Source organism: Trachinotus anak, unplaced genomic scaffold (assembly GCF_046630095.1).
Source record: "Trachinotus anak isolate AG129_WGS33_773 ecotype Australia unplaced genomic scaffold, CSIRO_AGI_Tana_v1 ptg000008l, whole genome shotgun sequence".
Lineage (NCBI taxonomy): Eukaryota > Metazoa > Chordata > Actinopteri > Carangiformes > Carangidae > Trachinotus > Trachinotus anak.
The window spans coordinates 5,841,739-5,859,084 of record NW_027273859.1 but is presented as its reverse complement, the minus strand read 5'-3'; the positions used below and the strand labels follow the sequence as shown (position 1 = coordinate 5,859,084).

The 17,346-nt window shown below is 41.3% G+C and overlaps 1 protein-coding gene across 3 annotated transcripts in view; it reads left to right on the top strand.

The window, feature by feature from the left end:
- The window catches only part of sema4c (sema domain, immunoglobulin domain (Ig), transmembrane domain (TM) and short cytoplasmic domain, (semaphorin) 4C), a 96,357-nt gene that overhangs the window by 44,524 nt on the left and 34,487 nt on the right, over window positions 1-17,346 (top strand). For all 3 annotated transcript variants that reach the window (XR_011691572.1, XM_071482085.1, XM_071482084.1), the window contains one exon: window positions 6,970-7,176. Coding sequence is in view for 2 of the 3 variants with exons in the window: in XM_071482085.1 (XP_071338186.1) it covers window positions 7,053-7,176 (124 nt within the window). In the remaining variant the exon portion in view is untranslated. The remainder of the gene's footprint in view (window positions 1-6,969; window positions 7,177-17,346) is intronic.

The window sequence follows — 17,346 nt, the reverse complement described above, 5'->3', positions numbered from 1 at the left end:
ATTTTATCAGTCCGATTTCATAGCCACTTTACTCTGGACTTGAACCCAGAACCTTGAAATTTCATCTTTGATGCCTCGCCACCACTGGAGCCGTTGTATGTGTTCACATTCATATTCCCGACATTTAGCTAAAGCTGCAACAGAGAGTGACTTACAGTGCCTGAGCTCAGATTCAAATCAAAACACTGCTTTTGGGAGGTGTCTGTGTTTTTAAAGGCTGATCTGTGATCAAAACATTTCAGCTGTAAAAATTCATCTAAATTGGAGAAATATTCTCCCAAGGCTCCCTGCTTGGTTCACAGACTCCCTGATAACATTTTGAACCCTGCAGAATACATTTGAATCACAAAGCTGAAACTAGGTGAACTTGGGTCACAAATTATCATTTGGCAATGAATCTTGGAAAAAGACCATGTTCTGAACATTTTTTTCTGAAAGAGCTCTTCCTGAAAAAAGTTTGAAAAGCTGAACGGTACTACCAATCAAAATTTAACACCCATTTTAAGCAACATCCTGTATGATGGAGATTCTTCATCATCACATTATCAAGCAATAATTCCCTTTTAAAACAAGTGGAAAAATCTGTATATGTAACAAGGCCGTTTGAGCTGCTTTATTCTGTTGCCTCAAAATACTGACTTATTTCCAGAAAAAAAAAAAGTTTAAGCTGAAATCATCTTTTTTGCACATTTCTCAAAACACAGTATGTGTCCATGTAAGCAGCACAGTGAGACTGTCATCTTCTTAGCTATAGCAGTGCTTCGAGCCTAATGCTAATGTCTGTCTCACAGTGGCAATAGCCTGGTTGCAGTTTTGCACAATATAGAAGCTTTTTTTTTTTTTTTTTTTTTTTTTTAGAAAAGTGGACAAAACACAATTGTGAATTTTGCTTTGTGCTTTGTCGAATAGTCTGAAAAACCACCTCACTTAAACGTACAAAATTTTGTGTTTCCATTACTTGTTTTTAAGTTTGCACCCTGATACATGTCAAGATTTAGTGGGTAATGTTTACCATGTTTACCATTCATATTCATCAGCTTAGTCTGGCATGTTAGCAAACTAACATCTGCCAATTAGCACTGAACTCAAAGTACAGCTGAAGTTTTACAGGTATTTGGTCATAAATTATTGGATAAACTGAAATTTTGATGAAAAATTTGGTCAGGTTTCATCCTCCCCTGAAAATCTATGAAAATACATTTCATAGCAGTCCATCCAACACTTGTTGAGATATTTCTGTGTGAGGACCAAAGTGGTGAATGGGCCAACCAGCAGGCTTACAGGGCCACACCGCAGGCATGGCTAAACATAAGACTCAAGAAGAATAGTGCACTTCTACTAGTAATTTCACGTCAAAATCATTTCTGAGGACTCAATAGCCTTGGTTTCAACACAGAGTTTCAGTGTGATGCACCTCAGTGCTGACACCTTTCTGCTCTGACGAGACTCAGTCTCTCAAGAAACACCTTTCTTGAATGATCTAATGTTGAAAACCAGCCATCAGCAGCATCAGAGGCCCCGACATAGCCAACCATTAATGCACAAGAGCTGCTCCAACACCTCACTATAATGATTTCAAGGGGAGGAAAAGACGGTATAAAAGTCCTGGAACCGCTCTTATCCCTCTGTCCATGAGGCGTGAAATCGTTTGATCCTGCTTGTTCTATTTAGGTAAAAAAGCTTTTGAGTGTTAGACTTTGCACTTGGGTGTGTTTGTGTGTGTGTTTTTTTAAATGCTGCCGGAGCAATAAAAGGTGGAGTGATAGGGGAGGGAACATGGTTGCAGGAAGGAAGGAAGGAAGGAAGGAAGAGAGCTGATGGTAGCTACTGTGTTTGTTTTGCAGGGAGGCGAGAGGGGAGATGAAGGGTGGGGGCTGTCCTGTAGTCCATCCATCCATACATGTGTGTGTGTGTGTGTGGGGGTGGTGGGGGTGGGGGCAGTTACGGGTTAATGGACATTAAGTCTGTCCCTGTGTGATAGTCGGGGTGGAGGGTGGTGGGTGATGTGCCCTGGCTCGCTTTAACCGACAAAAGGGTCAGAGGTCGAGGTTTAAAGTCAAACAATGCCTGCAAGGACTAGCAATCAGCTGGGACAGCACCAGAGGTCAGTGTGTGTGTGTGTGTGTGTGTGTGTGTGTGTGTGTGTGTGTGTTGTAATATGGGAGGATGGGAAGGAAAACGCTGCCAGGAAAGGAGAGGTGGGGAAAATGAAGGGCAGGAAGAGGACAGCGGGAAACAGAGAGATGCAGCGGTGAAGAAAAGAGGACAGACAGATGGGGGATGAAAACATTCTTCATCTCTTCCTTCCTCTTCTCCGCCCTCGTCAGAGAAACAGCCCCGCTTTGCTTCTCCCTACAGGGATTCATCTTAACTCCAAATACATTCTGACAAGAAACGGACACACCGAATACATGCAGGCTAAAACAGACAGAAGTGCACATGAAATGACACAAATCGACAGGCGCAGCCAAAACACACACCGCTCAGGAACCTAATCAGAACATGTGGCCTATTTCTCTCTATGTTTTAATGAGCTCTCCATTGTGGAGTGCTGACTGATATTATTAGGCTGCCGTGTCTCAGCTCATTAGCTAAACCAGGCTCAACAACAACACCAGCAGCTAAAAGATGATTTGATACCGCCTGCAGAGTTATGTGACACCGCAGGACCTTAAAGAGGCTGTGGTGAGAGGCAGAGCAAGCACGTTCATTTGGTCGTCAGGGGGAGAGCGAAGCTGAACCCTGCTTCTCACAACACATGGAGGGATCATACGAGTCAGTTTGATAGAAACAAAAAAAAGAAAAGAAAAATAAAATAAAAATTCATCATGGACTGACTTCAGCCGTCTCCCCCCGGCGTTCATAACATTCCCTGCGGAGGTAGCTCGAAGAGTCAGTGTGCAGTTTTAGTGGTGTCAAGAGAAGTAGTCAACACTGAGTGGAAAACAATCCTGCAGCTAGCTATTCTGTTCTTAGTTTGATTGTTATTGCTCTATAGTGAATGGCTCAATCTTCTATGTTGGCACTGTATGGAATCCCTCTGCTGCATGCTGTTAGAGCAGCTAAATGAATCAAACTGACTGAACTGAAGAATATGCCTCTGCTGCTTTTTAAATAGTTTGCACAGGTACTGTTCAGGCTCTCAAAGCTAGTACTGCTGCACGCTATCTGTTAGCATGTTTGTGGGCTGTGTAAGATGTTACTACGCTGTTATAATGTAAACAGTGGGGGGACGTGGTGCAGATACTCAAGTGACAGGTACACTTTTGACATAGTTATATGTAAAGTGACTGCTTCTATTTTGAGATGCTTTGCACTTCTACCAGGTGAATACATTTATTTGACACCTGTTAATACTAAGATTGCAGATTGCAAATTAATTTGTTTTTTCCATCCCCTACTATGGTGCAAATATTCACGGACCAAACCAAATTTTCCACCTCAGTCAAGCATAAAAACTTATTTGCAAACTTACAGTTTTCAGAGGGTTGGTTTATGTCTAAACTGCATATGTAGTGTTTGCATTTGCAATATGCATAAAAACATTCAACTGAAAGCAATTTCTGCCCCATGTTTTATTTGTGTTGAATGTTACACAATTATTGATATGGCTCTACCTAATGATATTTCATTATGACTTCACAAACCATTTTTTCCTGGATTTGAAAATAAACATTTAGTATATCACTTTGGCAATAATATTTATGACAGGTGTGTTGTGGCACTACAGGGAAGAGGAAGGAGAGAAAGATAAAATAAATGAAAAGAAGAAACAGGAAGCCAGTAAGGAGGAAGTGGAAATGAGAACGAGGTAAACATTGAGGATTTTTAAGCTTTTCTTCAAACAGGCAGAAGCCTTGAATCTCCATCTCCTTCGCCTCCTCTTCCTCCTCATCTTCCCCTGTAGTGTTTACACGCTGCCTCTTCACTTAATCCGACCTTCAGGATGCCCACTTCACTTCGTTACGTCTCAGCACAGAACATGTTTAAGGAGACATAAAATGAAAAATTGCAAGCTTCCCGCAACGTCTCCAGATGTTTTTTTTTCTTTTTCCATAACGCTCTCTCCCTTTTTCTCATCCTATCAGCCCTTCATCCCTTGCTCCCTCCCTCCATCTCAATCTCTTCACGGCTCACTCAAGCGTTGGCCAGCAAGGCCTCCAGCATCGATCCAATAAAGCTGGTAGTCTGCACCGTGAGGCTTGGAGAGCTTTCACCCAAACCCAGCATTTAAGTACGCTCATTTAACAGCACGTTGCCATGATCTGATCTGGGGGTGGACGGTGGAGGGGGAGTATTATTTTCCTCTCAAAAGTGTAATCAATAACAGTCACATTGGTTGGAAATGGGCACAAAAACACACACTCATGCACGCACACATCTCCAAATCTCAATTACCTCCCCTGCCAATCCACCAAATAGACCAAATGTTTGTTTGCCAGCTCTGGAACTTGATACTCGCACGTGGGAATAGACGAGTGAGAAGGCGTAGGAGATGTAAAATGTGCTACACATACATAGGTATTTTCTTTCTTTTGCTGGATTAGAGTAAATACAGTTTGACATTTGTGCCTGTTTAAAAGTCAATGGGCTCCCTCCTCCAATGAGCACGTATCATCAAAGGCGTCATTTCACTCACTGATACGCAGCAGCAGCAGGTGCGGAGGGGAGAGCTCACAGATGGCGTGTGTGCATTTCTGCGCGTGCATTTCACTTTTCATGAGGGTATTTAGTCCTCATAAGAATACTAACATTAACAAACATCTATCATCTCTTATCCCTGCAGTGGATAAGTTAAAGTTCAGTAACTGGTTTAGTATTAAGGTTACACATATTGAGTTGGAGTCGCACTGTATGTCACCAAATTATCAAAGACAAATATCCACTTACTCCTAGTGGTGCCAAGCCATGCAGATAGTTTTAGTTTTATGTGCTGAGGTTTTGGGATATCAATCTCAGAGATTTCTGCTGCCATTTGAATACAATGGAAGTGAGAGGAAACTTTGGTTGTGCCGCCCACAGCATTTAAAATGACATTTATATTCAACAGTGTCCTCTTTCCACACACAGTGCTCCACAGACCACACCATGAGGAGTTGTCAAAGGAACTACTTTCCTCTGAAAAAAATAGTCCCTGGATGAAAACAGAGGACAAACTGTTTTGTCGATTATCCTGAAGACCTTAGTATGCTTCAGAGAAAGTGCTGATCAGATTATGTAACACTCTATGAAATCTCTTTTCCAGTGGTGTAATCAGGCAGGGCTGCTTCTGACAATTTTTGGATTTTTTTTGAAAACAGACAATCTCACATTGGTACTTTGATACTTACTTACTTTACACAGTGATTGGCCTAGTGACGTGAAAGGAACACAGGGTTTGAACTTCTCTCTCCAGTTATCTTTTTTAATTCTTCACACAACTTCTTTGCATATGTATGCAATGTATACATATTTAACCCATTGGACCATCATGAAGGCCTTTGATAAGAGACTGTGCTACACTACACTCGTGGATGAAAGAGTGAGCTGCAGCCCCGAAATAAGTTTTTAAAATGCACCAATCGAACATCTCACACAGCGGTTCTGACACTAGGAGCACCAACCCAGATGTAAGATGCCACTGATCTGTTTTACAGGTCTGCAGGACGTCTAGCAGCTCACTCTTCCTACCCTGCGTCTGTGTGTGTGCTCTGTAACTGCATCTGATGACATTACTCCCCACATATAGACGCAATAGACGCACATTTTGGTGGAGATAATGGAGACTGCTTTTGGATGATGATGATGATGAAATCATCTGTATGATTACATGAGAAGAACAGGAGAAGTAAAAAAATACATGTATTTGTCATTTGGATGAATGAACCCTTTAATAAATTTGATCTGAACAAGCAGAACATGTAATTTTTTTTCTCTGTTATCTCCTCCTTGACATCACCAACTGTGGTCTGTCAGCATAGGTGGCAGACTAAAAAATCCACTGATGACAGCCATATAATATAATTTAAAAAGTTATTTTCACACTTAAACACGCCACTAATGAAACTACTGATGAAAAAGAAATTAATTTATTTAAGGCTGCTGATGGTTGATTTAACAGTTACTTGTTAATAAGTGATGCACTTCATCTTTAATGTGAGTGCGCTCATTACATTTACACCACTTATTGATGTCACTGAGTTCACACATACAGTGTGTCATTGTGTGTGTGTGTGTGTGTAAGCTTTGTTTTAATGTGACAGTCCTCTTCTCGCCCTGTGCATCAGTCTCACCTGCAGCACAGTGACAAGTCAATCATCCTGTGCTGTTATTGGACTGTAATGTTGCTCTGTAGCAGCACACTTGACATGTTCATTAGGTATAAACCAATTCATTTACAACACAGTGCTATTGGATTGTCCTTGCCTCGACATTCATTTCCCAACACTTTGGTGTTTGATGCGTTGCCAGCACCAATTAACTTTGATAACTCAGCCCCAGTTTAATATACTGCTGCTGAATTGGCTTGACAAGAGTGCAGCGATAAGCTATTTCTAAGCTTTTTTGAGGGGTGATAGCTGGATTATCGCTCACAGTGAGGGAGGGACAGGGAGAACTTTCCTGCATAACCCCCAAGGCCAAAAGTCATTAAAATGTTTGCTTTGTTTTTGTTGGCAGACGCTCGCACTCAGAGGCACATACACTGATTATAGCTATGTCCTTGTTGGCTTTAATGATTTGCATAACTCATTTCTGTTTTACATTATTGTGGAGTTTGATGACCGTGTTCAGCTTTATAGACCTAAATGTTTTCAAAGTGAGAAATGTATCTTTCACTGCAATGTATGAATCGTTTTGCATGGCTCTTTGAAAAATGTGCATGTTGCAATCACTTTTGTGACAAGATTGTCTCTGATAAACAACCAAGTCAGTAATGAAAGTGAATTGCTGCTTCCAGCTGATGTCTTGGTTTTCCTCTCTACCTGGCAGGCTGCCAGAAGCCCAGCTGCTCCCTCAAGTCCCTCTGATCAACTGATTGATCCCTCAATCCATTGCTCAACGCCAGTTCACGAATGGGAGCTGACATGGGAGCCATGGGTGGGACGAAGGTCTTGCTCCTGGTGATTCTGGTTGGATGGGAGAAGTCGGAGGGTCTCAACTGGAACCCAGTCCCACGCAAGACGGTTCGATACCAGGGTGAGTGAGCAGTGTAATACCAGCTGATAGAGGAGCTCGGCCTCAGTGGCCACTGAAACATTTCAGTGAAAGCCAGACTTCAAGGTTTAATCCCACACATCATATAAAACAGCTCTTCACTCTTAGCTTTGTTAGCTAGCTAAGTTTGTGCTAACAAATATCCTCACAGTCACCTCCTACGATATTACTCTGCTGTCTACCTACTAGCCATCGTTAGCATGAGCATGGGCAGAGATAGCTAGTCACCAAATTATGTTTGTTTTGATACTTGTATGTGACTGCCCCCCAGTTCATGTTTAGTCACCAAAAAGATTTTATGTCATAAAGGAAAATGGATTTTACTGTAAAAGTAAAAAAAAGATTTTAGACATATAGACATATTTGATAACTGAATTATTGATGAACTACTGTAGCTGCCAAGGTAAATGCTAACATGCTATCCAGCCTGTAATATGCTAGTGTTGGCAACTCTGTGAGCTAAGATAAATCAAGAGATGTCATTGTACCTAGTTAGCTACGATAGCCCTCACAGGTCAGTGCTATCAACATGGGTTTTTATCGGTCAAAATTGTGAATTTGCATGACAAGTTGTTGCTAAAACATATTTGTGGACTTAAACAGCCCTATGCCACATATCCACTGATTGCAGCTGCTTGGAGATTTTGGTTTTGCTGTGAAATTTGCTGTTTTGAATGGTGCTATGACCAGACCTTATATGGCAGATTTAATCAGCTGAAAGCTGTTGGTAGTGATTTATCAGGTCAGACATCGGATACGAAACGGATAAAAATGTATTCCATTACAACAATCAGGGAAGATTTTCCATTATTTCAGAGGTGTATGATTTCTGATTTTTGTCAGGAGGCCCTCAGAAAAACAATACATCCATCTAATCCTAGTGCTCAACTGTATTTGCACTATTTATCTTGGCCCTCCTCTCCAGCCTGGCTTTCTTCACTGTACAATGCCAATTGTTGCAAGAAGAGAAATAGTCATTTTTTAATCCTCAAAGGGGAAGTGCTGCATTCTCTCTCTTGGGGATTATGGAAATACCATAAAGAGAAGTGAAAAAATATGTGGAGAAAAGCTACATTTTCTCACCTCTCTGTACCACCTATCCCACCTTTCATCCCATATCTATCTCTCCTTTCTGTTCTCTTCCTCCTCTATCTTTTTGCCTTTTATCCCTCCCCTCCCCTTTTTTGCTTTGTATGCTGCAGCTCATCACATGAACCCAAAATGCTCTCATGCCGTTTTCACAAAGAGCTCCGATTTCAGCCACTCTCGAGGAGACTGGCACGTGGTGGTGGTGGTGGTGGTGGTGTGTGGGGGTATTTCAAAAGCTGCTTTCTCATACCGCTATCGCCCATCCCCCCCTTCCCCTTTTTTCCACACAGCCCTCTCATCCCCTCCATGCTACAGGCATCATTGGTGTTGTGGTGAGATGTGAGGACAGAGAATGGGGGAAAAAACAATCGATAGGGCATCAATAGTTCCTGGTGAAATGCTCGAGTGTGACAATGTGAAGCCGGTGTTGGCAGAGCAGAGCAGCCCAGATCTCTGCTGCACTTTGGCCAGCACTCAGTTGTGGTAAAGACTCACCAGACAGGGCAAACAGGGACAGCTGCACACATATGGTATTATATGAAAGGAATGAAAAAAAGGATCTCATTTTCAGTATTTTTCTGAGAAATAGCTGAATGAATTTGCCTGTAGAGACAAGATAACACCCCTCACTTTGAGTGCAGCCTTACTGTTTTTCAGAAACGTCTCAGAAATAAAAGCCTTGTCATGAAACACAGGAGAAGGCAGATCACGTCACTTGTATCATACTTGATTTGAGTGTGGCACTTGAGTGCAGAACGATTCTTGACGCAAATTGATTTGCATTGGAAACAAGTGGGATTATCTTACCTGGTGACAGATTTCTCCACTTGGTTAAAGAAAAATGAGATTTTCAGGCTCAATACTGGGTTAAATGACTTATATGGATGGATTCTTGCTACAGTGCTGAGAAGGAGATATGAAAGAGACGAAATGGAAAAACAACGCTGCAGAAAGAGGGAGGGATGGATTGGAGAGTCCAAATGAAAAGAGAGAGAGGATATATATAATGGAAAGAAAGCAAGCAAGAGAGAAAGGTAGAGAGACATAGAGAGACTGGGAGAGAGAGGCCACTCACTAACTGCCTTAAAAGGACAGAAAGTAGCTTCAGACGAATGACAGAGAAAGGAAAACACACACACACACAGACACACACACTCTCTCTCTCTCTCTCTCTGCAAGCCCTTTACCCTGTGTTTCATTTTGCATGGAAGCATCTCCCTGCACAGACACACACACAGCATCCATATTAACGTGTGTGTGTGTGTGTGTGTGTGTGTGTGTGTGTTTATGTGTGTGAACTGCTGTTTGCATGCACTGTGAGTTTTCAAGACAGAGACAAGAAGACAGGCAATAAAAAACAAGAGTGAGAGAAAATGTGGGGGCATAGAGGGCGTGTGTGTTTATACCTATTTGTGTTGAGAGAGAAAGAGAGAGTGTGTGTGTGTGTGTGTGTGTGTGTGTGTGTGTGTGTGTGTGTGTGTGTGTGTGTGTGTGTGTGTGTGTGTATCTGTGAGTCTGTCTATCTAATCCCCTTTGTTTATATGTGTGTGTACTGCTTAGGCTGGCAGTCTGAGGGATTTGGCGTTCTGGGGCAGTACAGGAGGGGTGTGTATGTGTGTGTGTGTGAGAGTTGGGTGGGTTATGGTGGGGCAGAGATGGCTAAAGAGATAATATTCCCCCCACCAACACCACCACCACCACCGCCCAACAATTACATGAAGCTTACATGAGGTTGCAGAAGAAAAAACACAAGCATCCCTCTTCACTCTGTGCGTCTCTTTTACTCTCACAGCATTCAGTTCTTCTCTTCTCTTTTTAATAGTCACATGTTGACATTTTAAATTGAAGGCTGTTGTTGTTCCTCACCAGCCACTCATCACATTTATGAAAAAAAAAAATCACTTTTGGCTTCTAATGAGACATTTTATGTACACATGTTATGTATGGCCCTCATAGAGCTCCTAATGAGTGTTGTAATTTACATACTTTTCATTTTTCTCTCATATCATTCTAATTATTGGCAAGGTGCCTGTGTCTTGATTTCTTTTCACTTTCATGTGGATTATATTTCATATTTATGTTCATATTGTACAAGTTTCTCATTCATACATTTTTACCTAATGTTAAAAAATAAGACTGCATTTCATTGCAGACCAAAATTAACAAAATGTTAATCCATCTTTCATTACTTTTGTCGCTCCCAAGTCCATTGGTTCCTACAGGAGACATAAATCTTGAACTACAGGTCATAGTTTATGTAATTTCACTGTAGTTTACATAACAGAGTAAACAGTGCAGTTCTTGGGGACTATTTTCATATGGGGAATAGTACATGTTTCAGGTATTTACAGCACCTGGACTATATGTTGGATTGATGTAAACTAATGGTAATAAAGGAGCTAATGGAAACAACTGAGCTCTGTGACACAGAGGAATAAGATAAATCAGTGTCATGTCTGTGTATGAAATCCCATGAAGTGAAATTCCGGCTCAGATCCTGAACTTAGTATTTCAAGTCTTAAATGAGTCATTATGGAAGAACGTTAGCAACATTAGGCTAAGCTGAGTGCTAACCACGTTTAAGTCACAAATAGCAAATGTCAGACACTGATGTTTATTGATTTTAAAAAATAGCATTTATGCTAAATCTTGGATGCAAGAGCTCTGTTACCACACAGACTGTGTCAAGGGCTCTTTGATTGGATGTTTTAGTGGTTGACAGCGTAACACTAGCTCTGCGCTAACGCTAGCTCTGTGTTAACAGAGTTGGAAGTGGCTCCATCTGTGATTTTTTTGGCCATGTGTTGTTTATATTGTTCCTCATTCTTGCTGACAACAGCAATTGTATATTTGTGATATGTGATAATCTCAGCTATCATCTTGTCTGCCTGTTGGTGCCAAACACACCTTTCCCTCCTGCTCGCACAACATGAGTCTGCTGTAGAACTGATTCACAGTATAGTTTATATGTCGTCATGAGTTTTTTTTAACATAATTGAAAAAAGGCTTAAGACCGTGTGTTGTCACAAGCTAGCCTATGCAACATTTGCTTAATATAGGCCAACTTATATTTCCAGGGTAATGGTAATTAACATATTATGTAACACAGGCAGAGAATAGTTAGAAAAGTCACTGAATAATAATAATAACAGTGATATCTATCTAACACAGTAGCTGCAAAAACCCTGAGCGCCCTGAATTAAACATCTCTTTCTATTACTTATGAATTCAACTTCTGTAAGAGTTAAATAGTCAAAGTCGAGTTGCAAGTCGTAGGGCTCGAGTCTACACATCTGGTGGGATCAATTCATTGTTGGCTCTTTTCATGAAATTTATTGACAATAAGATGAAGCAGGATATCACCTGCTTTATCCTTAAACATAAAAGTTCAAGAGGAGTGAATTTAATATCCTTTCTCTCGCTTGTTTTCTGCCTCTCACCTCTACGTCTTTTGTTCTCTGTCTCTATGACTCACCTATTCCATCCTTTTTCCTCCTATTTCTTAATGAACAGGCCACAGCTGATTGGAGCATCCATTACGTTGTTTTAAGCTATTTCACGCCTTTAACCTGGCCCATTTCCACTCACCACAGAAAGTGCTTCAGCTGATAACACCACAGTCTTCTCCCACTCACTTTTCTCTCTCTCTGTCTCCCCTTCTCTTTATGTTTTTTCCCTGGTGGATTCATACACACATTCGACCACACATACACGCCTTAGCCCAGCCCGACAACAGATTCCAGTAAGCCAAACTATGACAAAACACAGCAGCTGTGGTTAAACGAAGAAAGAAAGAAAAATAGGAAGAAAAGACAGAAGGAGAGAAGAGAGCAGGAGAAATAGATCCTTTAGAAACTTGACGCTGCGTTTGAAAATCTAGCCAGCTTTTATGCAGCAAATGAGCCCTACATCTTTAAAGAAAAGCCAAAGCAAATTTATGCCTCTTGATTTAGAAAAAGAAAGATAGAATGAGAGATGGTGGGAGAAAAAAAAACAGAGCAGAAGGAGAGTGGAAAAGGGCTGGGCCTCTGACCTCCAGAAACCTCTCTCTCACCCTCCCTTCCTTGCTTTCTCTCTCTCAACCTTACTTTTTTTTCCCCTCTCTCTGTCTCTCTGCCGTATCTCCCCAAACCCTCCAATTACAGTAATGAGTGGTTGAGAGCGAGGCAGAGGAGGAGGCAGAGAGAGGCTGTGCGTGACTGGGAGGACAGATGGGGGAGGGATGGAAGAAGGAGATTCATCACCGCTTTTTATCTGCATTGAGTGTCACTCATCCTCTGACCCTGCGCTGATTGGTCAGTGAAGATTAACAGCCGGGACCAGATGTCAGGACCTGGAGTGATCTGTGTTGTCATACTGACTTTGTGAGAGCTGATGTGTGGGCAAATGGGCATGTGGATTAAAATGAAAACGCTACTCAAACGCTGCACCTATCTAAAACACCTTCTAGGGACATGGCTCACCACTTTTGACACAGGACCGCAAACTACTGCCATCCATCGTCCCCATTCTTAAAAGAAAAATGTCATATATAGGAATACAGGATATTTCACATAATAAAGTCACGTAGACACAAGTCACTTCCTGACATTTCAGTGAAATGCAGGACATCACATGTGAAAACAACGTGCAATATCACGTGTACTGAATTCACACACTGTATGTGGCCACTTGACATGATGAAACCTAATAATGGCATATTGCAATTTATCACGTCAAAAATGTCAAACATGTCATTTTTAGACATTCAACATATGAGAAAAAATCACATGACACAAGCATGCTTGATTGTCACATGTGAAGCAGGGTTCAAATTACAGGAGGGATGGGGGGTATGACACCCCTGATTAACCCTTGGACCTCCCAAAGGAGCTAAAAGCAACATTTCAAGAGGCGTTGAAATATATATTGCTCTTACTTGTAATTGTAAATATTACAATACATTTCCCATTTTAATGCTTGGAAGACTCTTGTAATACCTTTTCTTCGACACCCCTACAGTGGACCATACCATTTCTTAACCATGATGCCTGCACTGTACAGAAAATAATCAATAACAGTTTTTAAAGTAGAGTAATTGTTTAAGTCATTTAAGAAGCAAAAATGCCAAACATTGGTTCCTGCATTTCAAATTTGAGGATTTGCTGATTTACTTTTTACAGTGAAACACAAATGGATCGTGATGTAATACCAGTACATAGGCCTGATTTGAGCGCTGGGTTAACCAGTGAATTATTGAAAAATGAATCAGTTATCAAAATAATTGTAGGCCAACTACACTGCCTTGTGTGAAATCCAAATTGTCTATAGATACCTATAGTATGAGGATGTGTAGTCATGATTAAGCTGAGTTTGAGTTTAGTGTTTCATCATGTTCAATGGCTTTTCACTTGAATAAGAATCACGCTCCTTGTGACCAAATACTTTTCTTTTCTGGCATGTAATCTTTTCAGCAAATCAAATTCCAATACTATAGCAGAGCCATTCAACAACCGCTGGGCTCCACAGGCTCCTCTCTATCTCTTTGTGTGTGTCATCGCCACTACAGCATTGTACAAAAAAAGGCCTAGCTCTCCCCAGCTGGTGCCCATCACTGTAGCAGTCATACATGCCGAACCATGACGCGGGAAAGGAAAAGCCTCACTTGTGGCATCAACCAGCTCTTGATTTGTTCTGCTTGTTCTGGTTTTGCGATGGCGACCCCCCACCGAGCAAGCCTGTTTCACCCCCCCAACACGCACACACACACAGCCACACACACCCCCTTCGTCTCCAGCTTTCATCTCCCCCCTTCACCCCCCTCCATGGCGCTCACTTGTTCACTTGTTGTGTTAATCCACTTTTACCACTTCCTCTCCTCCCACTCTCCCATCCCTTCATCTCGCTCCCTTCCAGTTCTGCTGAATTCAATCAGAAACAATAATGATAAAGCTGTGTACTGCCACGACAACCAGCAAACAAGGGCTTACACATATAAGCCACGCAGAGACGAATAATTATTCAGCTCAAAACATGCACTTTAATTATGTATTCATCAATGTATTTACTTTATTCTTCATGGAGAATTGATTCAGTCATGAACGAGTTATGCACATGAATTCCTTCTGTTTCAGTCTCAATAATCCAATGAATGTCATTCACTCTTAATTTACTATAGCATTTAATCTATATTAACCTAAATTCAGCCCATAATTGGCAAAAGGTATTTTTGCAGATGCAGCCAGTGAAATCATGTATATCTTTCCATTTTCCCTCCCTCTTTCTCCATGCTCTCATTCTGTCTTCCATCTGACTCTCCTGTGAACTTGTCGTCTGTTCAGCAGACAAAGCTCATACATCCACGTGGGAGTGTGTGTGTGTCTTTGTGCGTGCGGTGTTGTTGTTTTTTTTCCCTTCAAAGAGGGTACCTGCTCAGATGAAGGTCTGACGGAGCTCTGCATGCATACTCGGGTACATCTGCATGTCTGTGTGGGCGCTGCACGATGTCTCTCCCTCCTCTGTCTGTCTGTCTCTGCCTCTCATTCGGTGTTTGTTGCTGCTTCAAAGCTCTCCCTAAAATAGGCCTTTAATCATAGTTTGGTGTGTGAGTGGCTCGGTGGTTAGAAGCTATAAGCAGAGGCTGGGTGTATTTATAGCAGGCAGGGAGGGGGAGAGAGGCTGGAGCTCCGCTGGAAAGCTGATGGAAGCAGATCACAGAGTCGAGACCCGGTTCGAGACCTTTTCAGCTGGCTATGAAGCAACAGGCCGCTCCCCCTTGTCCCGTCTTCCAGCCCCTCCTCCCTCTCCCCCACGCCACATGGAAGTTCTGTTTGGTCTGGCTTGGTTTGGTTCAATTCGGTTTGGGTGTGCGCTTGCATACATACACATCTGGAATCAAGTACAAGCACAGACACGTACGCAACTTGCTTGAGATAGCTAATCCATCAAGGTAACATTTTTGTCCCTGCTGCTGCTTTCTAAGAAGCCATGACATTCAACACATTAGAGCTGGCTGCTGAAGTGCTCCCTGTTATTGCAGGAAACCAACAGATTCACATTATACCTTTCATAGCCACAAGGTTTCCTAATGTGTCACTATTGGTGGCTGACAGTACAGTTGTATACAGCTCTTTTGGTGCATTAAAGTACACTGTGTAGTCTGTCACACATCAAATACACAAGACACACAATAAGTAAAATGGTCAAGTCTCAGACATTGTAGTTTTGTGTTATGAAGCAGGAAAGTTGAGACAGTCCTGTTAACAATAGTGTTACCACAGGTTTACATGGACGGTTACATGTCTTTGACAGTGGTGGAAAGTAACACAAGTACATTTCAACATCAAGTACTGTACTTCAGCACAATTTTAATGTATTTGTACTTTACTTGAGTGCTTCCTGCTGCATTTCAGGACATTTTGTACTTTTACCACTTTATATTTATCTGGCAATTTTAGATACAAGTTACTCTGAAGATTAATATTTAACATACAAAACATAGTCGCAATCCCAACATCCACCCTCATGGACTCTGAGGCTCAGGGCTGCTCCAGTGTTAAATCAATGGATGACACTGACACTTGGCTGAGGGAATTACCCAAAGTTCATAGCGTTGTGACCTTAACCACGGGGTTACCATGGTCACCTGGAGAATACCAGACGTGTACAAATAAACAGTAAAAAACTGTAGTAAAACAGAAAAAAGAAGTAGAACAAACGAGCTTGGAGGGAAGTAATCTGAACATTAATGTCACAAGAAAAGAGAAGTTTGCATGAATATAAAGACAGAGCTCAGTGGTGATTCAGAGCCAGAACTGTGTGTAGTTATTTGTCCTTTGATGACACAATGATGAATTCATAATCTGCTTTCATCAGATCTGATCCAACTTGACTGTTGTGTTTACAAACAGGGAGCGAAGGGAGGAAATAAAAAAGTCAAATCAAAAGTCCCAAACCTACAATTGTACGCAACATGTTTGGCGTCGTCACAACATGTTTGGCGTCATCACAACATGTTTGGTGTCGACACAACATGTTTGGCGTTGTCATATGTCACAAAGGGGAGACAATGGAACTGGGCCATAAAATATGCTGAGTTTATAAAGTGTAAGGCATTTCTATAGAATTAACTGTCCAACAGTAAATAAAGGAGCTAACTTCACCTCAGCTACAACAGCTGCTCACAGATGACATCATCATTACATCAATAATAGTTCATTCAGTAATATAATAGGCTACATAAAAATATATGGCTTACAGGGGCCTTTTCCTGCTTAGTACGTAATTCTACTTTAGATTCTTTAATAGACTGAATCTAAATTTAAAATTTTTATTTAGAAAAAAGTAAAGCAAAAAGGCTAGAAACAAATGTTTAAGACATATTAATTTATTTATCATCTCTGTAATCATCTGGTGACCCTTTTAGATTTATCTTGGTACCCCTTGGGGGTCCCAACCCCGAGGTTGGCAACCACTGATGTAAAATATTTCCTGTTGTTTTAGTAAATGGGCTGAAATGTGCAAAAGTGCTTATGTGGCTCTTTTGAAGGCCATTTATTTATTTATGTTTTCTGAATCAGTTTATGTGCCAGCTACTAAAATAAAATACAATATATTTACTTCAAAATCAGACCTCTAAAAGATTATAACCTCATATTTGTCTTCAAGTTTTCTCCCAGTAAGTCCCTCTTTTTATTTTTTCATATTTTTTATATCTCTTTAAATATATATGTGTTGCTATCAGTGGTATATTATTCACCCTCTCAAATCCAGATCCAAGTGCCTGTAACACACTCTTTCTCTCTTTCTATCACCTTTCTTTCTGTCACAGCCTCACAACCGTCTGAAGACACACACACACACACACACACACACACACACACACACACACACAGAGAGAGAGAGAGAGAGAGTCAGTGAGCGGTCATATTGTGTAGTCTCTGATCATCTCTGTGTCCAGGTACTGATCTCTGTCATGTTTTCCTTGCTCCCTTTCTCTTTCTCCCTTTTGTATGAATTTCTCCATCATCTGTTGGACTCATTACACCTCCCCCTCTATGTCTTATTCACACCCTTTTATTTATA